The following is a 14,911-nucleotide window of genomic DNA, read 5'->3' as shown; positions in this document are numbered from 1 at the left end:
CAGACCCCCGTGACCCTGTAGTTAGGATATAGCGGGTTGGATAATGGATGGATGGATAGGTAAGGAAAGCACTATATGACAGGTGAAAAGCTGTGAAAGGCATCATATACAGTGCATGTGCACCAAGGGGTCCTCCTGTATTGTCAAATCTCTTACCCCACCATGGAGAATAAACCCAGAAGCCTTGTCCAGGACAATCGTCTTAGCTGCTTGTGCCTGCAGTCTCATTCTCTGCAGTCTCTGTCCAGAGTTTACAATCACAGGTGAGGATGAGGATGTCAACTGACCAGCAGACATGTAACCCTTAAGTTCCTAAACTGAAAGCTCTCCAAATGCCAGCTGTACCTTCTTGTCTCGTTTGTGGGAATCATGAGCAAGAGAGGAGACAACATGCACCCTCAGTGATGTATGATATCCACGTTTAATGAACTCGTAGAAGTTCACCTATTCGTTATTTTGGTTCACCCCTGCTACAAACTACAGTGTGTTGTGTGTGTGTGACTACATGGTGCATCTGCTTTATAACACCCCACATGTAAAGCTTTACTGGCATGTGAGGAGCCACATTAAGCAAAATGAGACTTCTGTATAGCTGCTTTATAGCGCCTGTGGCCGGGTGCAAATCTGGGCACCGAACCCAACTTCCTCACACTAAAGAGGTGAGTAAGCCCAAACTGCTCCAATATTTCTGGTCGGATCTCGTCCACCCTGCATCCTTGACGCCATGGAGCTGTTTAATCGCTGCAGTGACCTCCGCTACAGAGATGGTCCCAGCACCAGCCAGGCTCCATAATCTTCATTAACACAGGACAGTACAACCCCCATAAAGCTGTTTGTGAATTTGACTTCTTTCAATACATTGATGATAGCACTAGGGTGTTGTACTGTGTTAGTCATTATGGATGAAGTGAGAAGACAAGCAGAATGACCTCTTTTATTGTCTAACTGGAAAGATTACAATATGCAAGCTTTTGAGGCAACTCAGGCCCCTTCGTCAGGAGTATACCTACAGTACTTCAAAAAATGAAAGATCCTCTTTGTGACACCAGAAGTAACCACTTTCATTATTAACATTTGCATCTTTACATTCTTAATGGTCTGAAAATGACTACTTTGTATATAAAATGAAACTGAGAGGAGATTCCGTAAGACCACGCCGTCACAAGGACGGGATTAGCGAGGATGGTCCCTGTCCTAGAAACGCACCGAGGAAAGTTTTGTGCTTTTCACTTTCTCAGAGGCAAGTTTTCTTAGTTTTCATTGGTTTTGAGATACTTTTAAAACTTGAGACGTTGGTACAACTGGAAGCCCTGAAAAAAATCCTGATGCCATTGTGATTGTGCTTTGACCAAAGAATCGGCAGGAGACAATGAGCAGAAGTGCTGGGAGGCCTCCATCCCAAGAGGCAGTAGGAGGTTCTGCTGTTTTAAATTTTCACCTGAGGCCACGGCAGAGTGAGAAGGGCCTTTGAAATATTTTCCTGTGTTACTAGAGATGCGGCACTTTGATCATTTGTCTTCTCAACAGTCTCACTGAGGTACAAACAATGATTTCTGGTTTAGAGGTTTTACTTCTTTTTGACTGATCTGTGCAAAAAAATATTGTGTGTGTGTGTGTGCAGGGTGAGTCAAAATTATGTTAACATTTCCATCCATCAATCCATTTTCTAACCTGCTGAATCCGAACACAGGGTCACGGGGGTCTGCTGGAGCCAATCCCAGCCAACACAGGGCACAAGGCAGGAACCAACCCTGGGCAGGGTGCCAACCCACCGCAGGACACACACAAACACACCCACACACCAAGCACACACTAGGGCCAATTTAGAATCGCCAGTCCACCTAACCTGCATGTCTTTGGACTGTGGGAGGAAACCCACGCAGACACGGGGAGAACATGCAAACTCCACGCAGGGTGGACCCGGGAAGCGAACCCGGGTCTCCTAACTGCGAGGCAGCAGTGCTACCACTGCACCACCGTGCCGCCCTTATGTTAACATTTGAATGGCGGAAAAAATGTATTCTCAAAACATACTACCTAATTGCAAGATGATTTACAGGAAGGTCTCAACCTGTTCGCCATCATGTTCAACACGTGGGACATAAATTGTCCATAAAAATTGTATATACAGTAAGTATATACATAGCAGTACCATTAGTGTTAACATAATTTTGACTCACCCTGTGTTTATCTACATTGCATCTGGAAAGTATTCCCAGCGCATCACTTTCTCCACATTTTGTTATGTTACAGCCTTATTCCAAAATGGATTAAATTCATTTTTTTTCCTCAGAATTCTACACACAACACCCCATAATGACAACGTGAAAAAAGTTTACTTGAGGTTTTTGCAAATTTATTAAAAATAAAAAAATTGAGAAAGCAAGGGTTTGGGGCAACCACCCATATATTGTGCCCTGGTTGCAAAAGGTTAATTGTATGAGTTGTGTTCAGGTTGAAGTCCAAAACAGAAGTGACTCAGGTTGGATAAAATGGCGGCTTTAAAGGCCATGACAGGAAGTGACGTCCTCTGGACTGGGATCAGAAGTGACGTCGCTGGGACCGGAAGTGACGTCATCAATGCAACCCACCCCATAACTACTCACAATAAATCCACTCCTCACACACACACACAAACTCCAACCCCACCAGAGGTGATGTTGTCAAAAGCGCCGGTGTTCTGACATTTCAGCATACTTTGTCAGAATAGCATACCGGTAGTGCAAACTGATAGCTATATCTACCAGTTCAAGATACCTTATCAAAATAACATACCTACCTGTTGTTTTATAAGCGGTATGACGTTCTGATGGCTACATTTATACTGTCAGAATAGCATATCTGTCCTGTTATAAGTCGTATGATGTTCCTACATTTACTCCTACAGCCCAAATTTGTCTTAGGTAATTCTACACAAAATATAAATTTACCTAACAGCAGTGTTAGATACTGTCAGTCAGTATATTTTCAAAAACTATAACAAAATATTAAAAAACTCAGTTATGAACAAAAACATCCAAGTTTTAATAACTGTTTGGAGCAGACGCGCAACGTGCATGAAGTATCTTGCTGAACTCACAAGAAACAACTTCAGAAAACTATAATAAATCTTCACTTTCAAACAGTACAACTACGTTTTTCTCTCAAACTGTAGCTATATAACAAATGGACAGTAAAAATGGTACTAATAATGCGCAATTACTTACCTTTAGTCGGTGGTATCCTGAAATGACAGACAAGAGCAAAACAAAGTTTAGCGCATGCGCAAATACCGTGTTAACATTCTGCGCATGCACATTAATCCACAGTATGCCATTCTGATAGGTATGCTGAAATGTCAGAACGCTGGCATCTAATGGGGTTTCCTGAGCAGGCCCGGTCTTAGGTATTATGGGGTCCTAGGTGAAAGGGGGGTCCAGGGGCCCCCTGAGGGGGGCAGAGCCCCCCTGGAAGCCCTGTGAAATGCATGAAAATTAGACCAAGGAGTCGATCCGGGGCCCTAGGCGGTCGCCTACTTCGCCTATGCCTAAGGCCGGGCCTGATTGGGACAAATAATGCTGTAGTATATTTAAGTATATATGACAATTGCTCACTCGGACAATTTGTTTTGGGGGCCCCCAAGAAGGCGGGGGCCCTAAGCTATAGCTTGTGTAGCTTATACGTAAATCCTGCACTGTTCCTGAGGATAGTCTGCAGAGAATGGAGACAGAGAGAGAGTTAGTGCAGCTCGCCACCCCCTGGTCTGGCGTGGTATTACTGTTATTTAAGCCCTCAGGAGGTTTATGGATTTGGTGAGAGAGGACATGCAGGTGGTGGGTCTGACGGAGCAAGATGTAGAGGACAGGAAGATATGGAACAAGATGATCTGCTGTAGTGACCCCTAACAGGAGCAGCTGAAAGAAGAACCACCCCTCTAGCTGCCTCCCATGCGCCCGTGTGTGACACTATATATGATTCATATATAGATAGTGAATATTTGGCTATCATTCACATCGATCTAAATAAAATGTTTATTTTTTTTGTGTTCATAGAAATTAATTATGAATGCTCTGAAAGCACTTCAGGTTTTTTTTGTCCGCCGCCTCCTGACTGACCGGTATAAGAAAATTCGCACACGCGATATGACATTGGACTCATCTTGATGTCTAGTTATGCACGATGTCGAGCTTTTGGGGTTCCCCCCTATTTTTAGTCTTCTAAACCCAAGAAAAACTTTTTATTTAGTTGCACCATGTTTCAGGCTGGAAATGACACCCTTGTGATAAAAAGTAAACCAATAGGTGCCCTTAGCAAAAATGACCAGAAGGACCTGAAGTTGTGCAGGCCACCTCAACCGACTCCCTAATGGGATGTTAGGGGGGGCAAAGTTACTCCTATGTGGCTTGCTTGTATGGATTGTTGTTTGATTCTAATAAAATGAATAAAATGTTTAAAATAGAAAAAAAAAATAAGAAGAAAGTTACTCCTATTCACAAAACTTCAAAAAAAAAATTGGTGATATCAGCATGCGCAGTGTCGTTTTACACTATTTTGAGATTGCTGGTCATGAATATGATCCCATTTTGGATATTTGATTTATTTTATCAGTGGTCCTACCCCTCTTAAAGCCACCCCCAGAGGGTTAAAAATGAGAAACCTCAAACATAAGCATGCAGGGTATCGGTTTTTGGCAATTTCAAAGTCAGTGATTTCAAGTATGAGGCTGTCAGAGGGTGAAAAATTATACAATTTCTATTCCAATTGAGCATATTCAGAGTTTACTTCTATTGTTGTCTATGATGTACTTCTACCTCGTGATGTAAATCATTACATTTCTTATGAACACCCCTGTATTATCGTAGTATTTTCCTGTACTTTCCCTTTTCCTGTTTTCTCAAGGGTAAGTGTACTCGCCAAGTTCTTTTCCGGGTCGGTCTACTGTTGCACTTCAAGATGAACACACATACAGTACATAGATATGCGCATACACACAGACCCTAACCACAACAGTGCCCTGTGAATGACGAGCACACAGCTGATTAATCTCTGGCACTTTTAACCACACAAGTGTTTTAGGAATAACACAGCCTGTCACTCTCTCCACACTTCAGGAGACTTACTTATTATCGGTACGAACAGCATACGATGTTTTAATGATATCTCAGACCTAAATACTACTTTTGGTCTGCAAGAATACATTTAAACATACAAAGTCTCAGCACTCTTGACTATATATAGTTTATTATTTAAAGTAAGAATGCCTTACTTGACATCCTGTTCCCTACTATTGGGTGGAGCCCTCACCCTCAGCCTTTATAAACCTTGCTGCACGGAGTGTATGGCAAATCTCCGGCTGCACCAGGTGCTCAAAGAAATCTACTTTATTATTTCAATCACACTAGACATTAAGACAAAGCATAGAAAGTTAAAAGCAGCATGGTATTTATTACAATACAGTAATCCCTCACTTATCGCGGGAGACCAAGGCCGACCGCGATAACTGAATTTCCGCGAAGTAGGGACACCGTATTTATTTAATTATTTAACGTGTGTTTGGACGTTTTTAAACCCTCCCTGTATTGTTTACAACCCACCCTTTACTCTATTAATAACAGGGACAACTGCTAAGCAATATGAAATCGGTAGATAAGTTTACACTTACTGTATAGCGAAGTACACGTAGCAGCTTGTAGGCGGTCATGACGTCGTCGACCTTGTTGCAAAGATTCCTAAAGCAGATTCCATCCAGACTACTGCCTTATCACATCCACTTGCAACTCGTTTTGCGCCCTGGTTAAAGTACACTGCGGCCGTAGATCTTATATGCTTTTCCTCCTTTTTAAATAAAAAGAATCGTGGACTCATTGATGCTGTGATGGTGTCCTGCAGCGGTGTAGCTGTTCCCTTCCTTCAACATATCCAAAACTTTTACCTTTTCTGCAATCATTTGCATCTTCTGTTGGCGCTTGGACACGGCCCCTGAAGCAGTAGCAGGAGCACGTTAATGCTGAATGAGTGAGATGAGACTTCCTGGTTAATGCAGCGCTCTGTCGCTGAGCCAATCAGCAGCACACAGGAACTTAACTGCGTGCTCTGATTGGGTAGCTTCTCAGCCATCCGCCAATAGCATCTCTTGTATGAAATCAACTGGGCAAACCAACTGAAGAAGCAAGTACCAGAAGTAAAAAGACCCATTGTCCGCAGAAACCCACGAAGCAGCGAAAAATCCGCGTTATATATTTAGATATGCTTACATATAAAATCCGCGAACTCGTGAATCCACGAAAAGTGAACCGCAAAGTAGCGAGGGATTACTGTAATAATAATAATAATACCAGTGGAACAAAGAATAATAGAAAATAGGGCTGATAGAAAAGTCTGGATATGTATCATCTTTAGAAAAAGCTTACGAAAAAACTTACAGATGACGAGGATGAATGTCGCAAGCGGCTTGTGATCTCGCACTCGTAGTTGCTCATGATGCTTTTCTGACAACCAGTGATGTCTTCGTCCCTTCTTCTTCCTCCCTCCTTCCTCACTTACTTACTCACTATATCGCTCCTCAGGCGAGGCATATTTACTCAAAAATTCTACTAGGGTGATGTGATTGTTAGATATTCTGATTGGCTGGCTGTGAATATGATGAATGAAGTCGCTGTCCGTTTTCCCAAACAATAAACCTTTTTTTATTTTCTCTGAGGTGTCACTATGTCTTCCTTTCCCAGGCTGTAAAATAATTCGATGTCCATCCTTTCTCAGGTTATAAAGTAATTGAGCCACCGGCATGTCTGCCTGTCTTTGTTGGAACAGCTGTTTTAAAAGTGAGATATAACTGGGCTGCGGTGGGTTGGCACCCTGCCTGGGATTGGTTCCTGCCTTGTGCCCTGTGTTGGCTGGGATTGGCTCCAGCAGACCCCCATGACCCTATGTTCGGATTCACCGGGTTGGAAAATGGATGGATGGATATAACTGGGAAGAAGGGATGCTTTGATTTGTCCTGAATGTAGTTCATCTGTTGTCTTGTCTTGAACAAAGTATAATGGAAATATTAACCGAAATGTACAGATTTTGTACCCCACAACAACCCCAAGCTAGGACAGCTTACATTTTGTGTTTTTTATTTATTTTTTTTTCGGTAGCATTTGCCGGAGGTTTGATGAGATAGTAGAGAAGATCAGCAGCGTCCCTCAGAGCACCGAGGAGCTGGTCCTTCTGGAGGAGTACCTCAAGCAGGCCAGTGAAGTCACGGTGCACAAGCTGAGAGATGAAATTTCAGAGGCTGCAAACCGGCTGGAGTTCCTGCTGGACTACGCCACTCTGCCATGTAAGTTGGAGTCATTAGGATGACTGAGAGGGTAAAATCGAGGGTGAGCAATAAACAGGGAGACCGAAAATACCGGAAAGTGTCAAAATGAGGGGCTGACTGAGTGGAGTGAGAATGACTAACACTTTTGGATTCGAACTATTTATCGCATTTCTTGTGGCACTTCTGACTTTACCATTTATGGTCTCAATACTCTTCTATCAGTCTCAAATGTATTTATTTCTTGATTTATTTCTTTTAAGATGAGGATGTTAAACTGAACAGCAGTGTCTTCCACTGGCCAGAGTCCATCCAGGCAGCTTTTGAACAGAACAGAAACCGTTTGGCTGCCAGAAGGGAGCGTTCTGAAGAAAACCTTCTCAAAAGGTATTTATTTTCCCTCACTCTTTTCTCTTCCCGTTACGTCAATCACCAGGAGTATGCACTGACATTATAACAAAAAAATAAAAATTGGAAACTGAGAGAATGTTTGGTTTGCTGTCAGAAAGAAATCCTGTTCTGTATCTCGTCTTCATGCTTTATTCTGTGCCCCAGTTAATCGATAACTTTGACTTCATTAATGCCAAACCTTTTTCTTTGCACACATGGTATACATGCATTTACCGTGCAAAACTGTGCTTTAAAGTTAAGCTTTTCCTATCTTTGATATAAACACCTACGTGTGCGTGTCTGTCTGTCCACTTCGAAAGTGAGAGGTGGAGTCGGGTGTGAAAGATCAGCCTCGACACAGACTGACACGGACTCCAGATGTCGAAAGCACACCTGTTTATTGCACACAACACGCACAGTGCACAAAACACCCCAATATAGCTCACAGTCCCTTTTGTATTTCTTCTGTCGCCTCTACTCCTCCCGTCGCAAGCTTTGTCCTCTTCCACCCGACTCCGGCTCTCCGAATGGAATGAGGCGGCCCCTTTTATGGCACACCTCCTTTCAAGCTATTTCTTCTTCTCAGCGAGTGAGCTGATATAATCCTGCATATGAAACCTTCCAATTATCCGCTAGATATCTTACCCTCACTCCTATTTAAAGATGCAGGAAGATTTGCTCGAAATTCTGTTGTAACTGCTGTTGAAGCAATCTGAACCAAAGAAATACGCTCTTGTGGACAGACAGCCCCCGGGCGCAGACAGACAGACACCGAATGTCCCAAAACACACACGTTTATTATTTTATATACTAAACAGCACCACAATGCCTAAATCAACCAGTCCCTTCAATCTCTCAATAATTCTGCCGCCTCTACTCCTCTCGTCGCAAGCTCTGTCCTCTTCCACCCGACTCCGGCTCCCCGAATGGAATGAGCCGGCCCCTTTCATGGCACACCCGGATGTGCTCCAGGTGCTCCTTGATGATCTTCCGGCAGCACTTCCTGGTGTGGCGGAAGTGATGCAGTCCATGGCTTGGGAACCATCCAGGCGCCACCTGGTGGCGGCCACGGACCCCCACAGGAATCCAGGGGGGCTGCCTTCTTACGTCCAGGGGAATATATTGCCCCACTCCCAGTCCTTCCTTACTTCAGGTGTCCCAGTGGGGCAAGGTCCCCGGTCGTCTGCCACACGGGATAAGGACTCCACCTCTGAGGAAACAGAAAACTTGCTTAGCTGCTAATAACACAAGCGGGGCCAGCACGTCTGCACAACGAAACCTCAGAAGAAAGACAAAGTCACTTAGCCGCTAACATCGGCAAAACGGTATCCCTTTTACTTTTCCTCCAGCCACTAATACACAAACAAGGCGAGCACATCAGCAAAACGAATCCTCCTAGGAGAGAGACGTCCAGAGTAGTTCCTTTCAATTACCTAACATCTCTTCTTCTTCTTTTGGCTGTTCCCGTTAGGAGTTGCCACAGCAGATCATCTTCTTCCATATCTTTCTGTCCTCGTCATCTTGTTCTGTCACACCCATCACCTGCATGTCCTCTCTCACCACATCCATAAACCTTCTCTTAGGCCTTCCTCTTCTCCTCTTGCCTGTCAGCTCTATCCTTAGCACCCTTCACCCAATATGCTCAACATCTCTCCTCTGTACATGTCCAAACCAACGCCATCTCGCCTCTCTGACTTTGTCTCCCAACTTGAGCTGACCCTCTGTCCTCATTTCTAATCCTGTCCATCCTCGTCACACCCAATGCCAATCTTAATATCTTTAACTCTGCCACCTCCAGCTCTGTCTCCAGCACATATAACATAGCTGGTCTCACTACCGTCCTGTAGACCTTCTCTTTCACTCTTGCTGATACCCGTCTTTTTCGTCGGCCAACAGTAGCCCAATTTCTGCCAGCACCCTGTTGGCTAACAGTACAGGTGGCAGTCGTTGTTAACCCGGGGCTCGACTGATCCAGTATGGAAATTTGTATTGTTGTCCGCATATTGATTTTGAAAAATATTACACCGGATGCCCTTCCTGACGTAACCCTCCACCTGACATCTCTACATTTAAATTTTTTTGTCTGACAATTTCAATAGTTTCTAGGACCCCGGGGCTTTTTACAGCATGGGCTTGCACAGCTAGTAAATTTATAAAATAAAAAATATATATATTGTAGCAGTAGGGGGCGCTAGAGCTCCCTTGAACCCTCAGGTACCACTCCAAACACCGGGTAAAAGTATAATTATTATTTATTTTATAATAACTATGTGCACAAAGCACCCTCCACTCCACACTACACATATAAGTACACTACAATAATCAATAATAACCAATCCTCCACTCCCAGACACTTCGCCACCCTACCTCCCAGCTCAGCTCAGCGTCTGGGCTTTCCCACAGTCCTTTTATATTTCCTGACCCGGAAGTGTTTCCCATCCTACAGTCCATGTGATTTCTTATCACTTTCAGGTCAGATAAAAAGTCTCTTCAACCCGGAAACACATCGTTCCCTCTGGTCATATGATCATGACGTGCTTCCGGGTTATAGGGCACGTATAAGTCCTTGAGCCTCCCTGTAGCATCCTCTGGTGGGCCCCACGGTGTCCAGCAGGGTTGGGAATAAAAACTCCATTGTCCATAATTCCCTGTTGGTCTTCGGGGCACTTCCATGCTACAGGGGAGGGCTCCATCTGGCGGCCTGGGGGTATTGGCCGGGATGAACAGCCGGCCATCTCCCACAATATATATATATGTTTTACCCCTGTGACAGTTTACGGGTCCCCATGACCCCTCGAACCCTCAGACCAGACGTCAGACACCAGATAAAAGTCAAAAATGAATATTTATTATTATAAATAGGTGCACAAAGCACCCTACTCTCCACAATACTCCAACAATAAACTAATCAATAACCAATCCTCCACTCCCAGATGCGTTGCCACCCTGTCCACCCAGCTCAGCTCAGCGTCTGGGATTTCCCATCATCCTTTTATAGTCCTTGACCCGGAAGTGTTTCGCCTTCTCTGTCCACGTGACATGGGACACTTCCAGGTCAGATAAAAATCCTTTTCCTTCACCCCGGAAGCATGTCATTCCTTGTGTCGCTGTGATTAAGACGGACTTCCGGGTTATGGTGCAAATAACAATCCCTGGGCCTCCCTGCAACGACTTCTGGCGGCCACCGTGGTGTCCAGCAGGGCTGTGCATTAAAAGTCCACTGTCCATAATTCCCTGCTGGCATTCGGGGTACCTCCATGCTGCAAGGAGGGCTCCATCTGGCGGCCTGGGGGTATTGGCCGGGATAAATAGCCGGCCATATCTCACACCCCCATTGTTGAATGAACACGACTTAATGCAGTACAGAGAGAGGTCTTCACAGGTTCAGAGCTTAGTGGTCCTCAGAAGCTTTGCACTGACTCCCAAGTGCGACGGGAAGAGGTGTGGTTTCTGGAGCAAAGGAAGTGACCTTATTGGTCTTCCAGGCTTTTCTCTCCTCCTCCATTCTAAGGAGAATAAAAGTTAGTGGCATTGGCACTGGCCATGTCCCCCCACGTGTCTGTCAATAAACAATCCTAAAAGGACTGTGCAAATACGGTTCCTTCTGTGTAGAGGATGATCTTCCACATATTCTACGTGATGAGTGCCTCCATCTGCTTATCCTCGGTGCTATGCCTGGCCTTCAATTTTGTCGGGCCTGGAAGTAATTTTGGGTCTGCTGGACAAGTCTCAGCCTTCACTTTTCTCTGGAAAGACTCTGGATGATATGAAGCTCTTGTGCTGAACTCCTTCACCTCTCCAGCGCTTTCAGTGAGGCCCCCTTAAGGTACCAGAAATTCTTCAAAGTGATTATCACCCAGTGCTTGAATGCCATGAAAAATGATGCATTCTGTCTCCTTGGTCACTTTTCATCAGAGCCTGATTTGCTTTGCTCTGTGTACCCAAAGGCTGAGTGTTTTCTTACACATCTCTAATTCTCTGAAAGTGCACTGTTTGTGGATTTTGTCGGTTTGACTTCTGAAGCGTCTCATTGGCTACACTGCAAATCCTCCTTAAACCCAAAATGGCTGCTGGCCTAGAAGAAGCTTTTGATGATTCAAAGTTAATTTTAATTCTGAATCAATCAGTTCTGTGTACTGGCTCTCACAGTACACCAGCCTTATATAATTGTCTTTGTTACTGGACTATGTGAAAGAAATAGCCGGATACACAACGAAGGTTTGGGGCAGCCACCCTTATGGTTTCCTTGGCTGCAAAAGACATAAATTTGTGTACAACATGTGCAGGTTAGAGTCCAAAACAGAACTGTTTTAAGTATGGAGGATGAGGGTTTGTTTTAGGTAGTTCACAGGAAGTGATGTCCTCGGGGCCGAGACAGGAGGGACTTCCCGTGGTTGGTCTGCGGAGAGAAAAGAGAGAGAGGTTTAATGCACCCCACCGCCCCCTGGCCTGGCATGGAATTGGCGTGTCCTTGTCCCTTTGGTTAATAATAATAACTAGCCTAGCATACGGCGCATAATCAGGCCACTTTTTTAATGATTTTTAAGCACAGGGAAAAAATTAACGTTTGAAAAATCCGTAATTTAATAAACCACCAAGAAAAGTAACATTGTAACAATGCACGGTACGAACCAACATACAATTGTCTGTGACTGAAAACTGGAGGACCGCCGTCGCGCCTTCTCCTCCCGCTTGGGCTCATAGGGCGTGGAGGACGGAACGGGGCCAATTCCGCCCCCTCCGTCATGCTAGTCTGCCGATTTCTCATTCAGTATGCACTGCCTGCTCATGTGCCCACCCCCAACTCGTCACTGGAGTCGTTTTCGTCTTTGCACAGTCCACATGCACCTGTGAGTCACGTTGACTGTTCATTTTCCAAACGGCGCCTCATTCGCTTTTGTCTCTGGTACAGTCCAAATGCACCTCTGCGCCACGTAGACTTTTCATTGTTCTTTGCGGTTCTGGCTGCTTTTCTATATATAATCCACCAAGTCACCCGACCATGGTAGTAGCGAGGGGGGGGGGGGGTTCGTGTGTACAAAGGGCAGGGACGTAACCAGTGCGAGCGTATGACCCGCACTTACTGGGAATTCCTCGTTCGTGGGGAACAATTGCAAGCCCCGGTTTCCAGCACGAATGGGGTTCAACGGCTTACCCACGCCTCTCTGCGCCGGGTAGACACACATTGATCCATTCAGTGTAGCGCACGTGCAGTTACCTGATGCAGGAATCTGTATAACATTGAAAGAAGTGTTGTTTCCATGAAATACATTTGAACGGTGGCAATGGAAGGCAAATGAACAGTCAACGTGGCTCACAGCTGGATTGACGCCATGTTTTGTGTCACCCGACCATGGTAGTAGCGAGGGGTGGGGGGGTGAACAAAGGGCAGGGACGTAATCGGTGCGAGCGTACGACCCGCACTTACTGGGAATTCCTCGTTCGTGGGGAACAAATGCAAGCCCCGGTTTCCAGCACAAATGGGGTTCAACGACTCACCCACGCCTCTCTGCGCTGGGTAGACACACGTTGATCCATTCGGGTCGGGTGTCGTAACCGAAAAGAATAATGAAAAGTCAACGTGGCTCAGATGTGCATGTGGACTCCTAGCACAGACGAAAGCGACTTACGGGGTGGTCGGTGAGTTGTAGCGTCCGGGCACATGAGCAGGCAGTGTGAATGCCTAGAGAGCGAGGGTGGACACGGGCTGGGGAATAAGGAGTGTTGGTGGGCTAGGAAACGTTTTCCGTGCTCCTGCAGGACCATCTAAGAAGACGCATGTTTGTTTCGGATGCGAATTGCTGTATGTAGCATGTAAAACAGTTTGCGATGGTGCACGCAGTCGTGCGTCGTAACCGAAAAGTCAACATGGCTCAGAGGTGCATGTGGACTGTAGCTCAAATGAACATAAATGACGGCGTGTTTTCCGAGGCGTTGCGTCCGAGTTGGTGGGCGTGGCTCTGCGAATTGTTGTTGTATCCAATGGTCTTAGAGTTGGTGGGCGTGGCTGTCTTGCGTGCTTTCCATGGGTGGATACTTGTTAGCGGCTTAGTGAATTATATATATACAGTGGGTATGGAAAGTATTCAGACCCCCTTCAATTTTTCACTCTTTGTTATATTGCAGCCATTTGCTAAAATCATTTAAATTAATTTTTTTCCTCATTAATGTACACACAGCACCCCATATTGACAGACAAAAAAAAGAATTTTTGAAATTGTTGCAGATTTATTAAAAAAGAAAAACTGAAATATCACATGGTCCTAAGTATTCAGACCCTTTGCTCAGTATTTAGTAGAAGCGCCCTTTTGAGCTAATACAGCCATGAGTCTTCTTGGGAAAGATGCAACAAGTTTTTCACACCTGGATTTGGGGATCCTCTGCCATTCCTCCTTGCAGATCCTCTCCAGTTCTGTCAGGTTGGATGGTAAACGTTGGTGGACAGCCATTTTTGGGTCTCTCCAGAGATGCTCAATTGGGTTTAAGTCAGGGCTCTGGCTGGGCCATTCAAGAACAGTCACAGAGTTGTTGTGAAGCCACTCCTTCGTTATTTTAGCTGTGTGCTTAGGGTCATTGTCTTGTTGGAAGGTAAACCTTCAGCCCAGTCTGAGGTCCTTAGCACTCTGGAGAAGGTTTTTGTCCAGGATATCCCTGTACTTGGCTGCATTCATCTTTCCCTCGATTGCAACCAGTCGTCCTGTCCCTGCAGCTGAAAAACACCCCCACAGCATGATGCTGCCACCGCCATGCTTCACTGTGGGGACTGTATTGGACAAGTGATGAGCAGTGCCTGGTTGTCTCCACACATACCGCTTAGAATTAAGGCCAAAAAGTTCTCTCTTGGTCTCATCAGACCAGAGAATCTTATTTCTCACCATCTCAGAGTCCTTCATGTGTCTTTTAGCAAACTCCATGCGGGCTGTCATGTGTCTTGCACTGAGGAGATGTGCGGTATATGTGGAGACAACCAGGCACTGCTCATCACTTGTCCAATACAGTCCCCACAGTGAAGCATGGCGGTGGCAGCATCATGCTGTGGGGGTGTTTTTCAGCTGCAGGGACAGGACGACTGGTTGCAATCGAGGGAAAGATGAATGCGGCCAAGTACAGGGATATCCTGGACAAAAACCTTCTCCAGAGTGCTAAGGACCTCAGACTGGGCCGAAGGTTTACCTTCCAACAAGACAATGATTAAACATAATTAGATCTGGACCACCCTATACATCAGACGTGTTGGCA

General features: G+C 45.3%; 1 protein-coding gene across 1 annotated transcript in view; it reads left to right on the top strand.

Annotated features, from left to right (window-relative positions):
- Positions 1-14,911, top strand: part of dnah3 (dynein axonemal heavy chain 3) — a 287,745-nt gene that overhangs the window by 66,059 nt on the left and 206,775 nt on the right. The window contains exons 14-15 of the mRNA XM_051933798.1: positions 7,119-7,303; positions 7,546-7,669. Of these exons, the coding sequence (XP_051789758.1) occupies positions 7,119-7,303; positions 7,546-7,669 (309 nt within the window). The remainder of the gene's footprint in view (positions 1-7,118; positions 7,304-7,545; positions 7,670-14,911) is intronic.

This window comes from Erpetoichthys calabaricus, chromosome 11 (genome assembly GCF_900747795.2).
Source record: "Erpetoichthys calabaricus chromosome 11, fErpCal1.3, whole genome shotgun sequence".
Taxonomy (NCBI): Eukaryota; Metazoa; Chordata; class Cladistia; order Polypteriformes; family Polypteridae; genus Erpetoichthys; species Erpetoichthys calabaricus.
The sequence above is the reverse complement of the archived record's forward strand: the minus strand, read 5'-3'. Positions and strand labels throughout refer to the sequence as shown.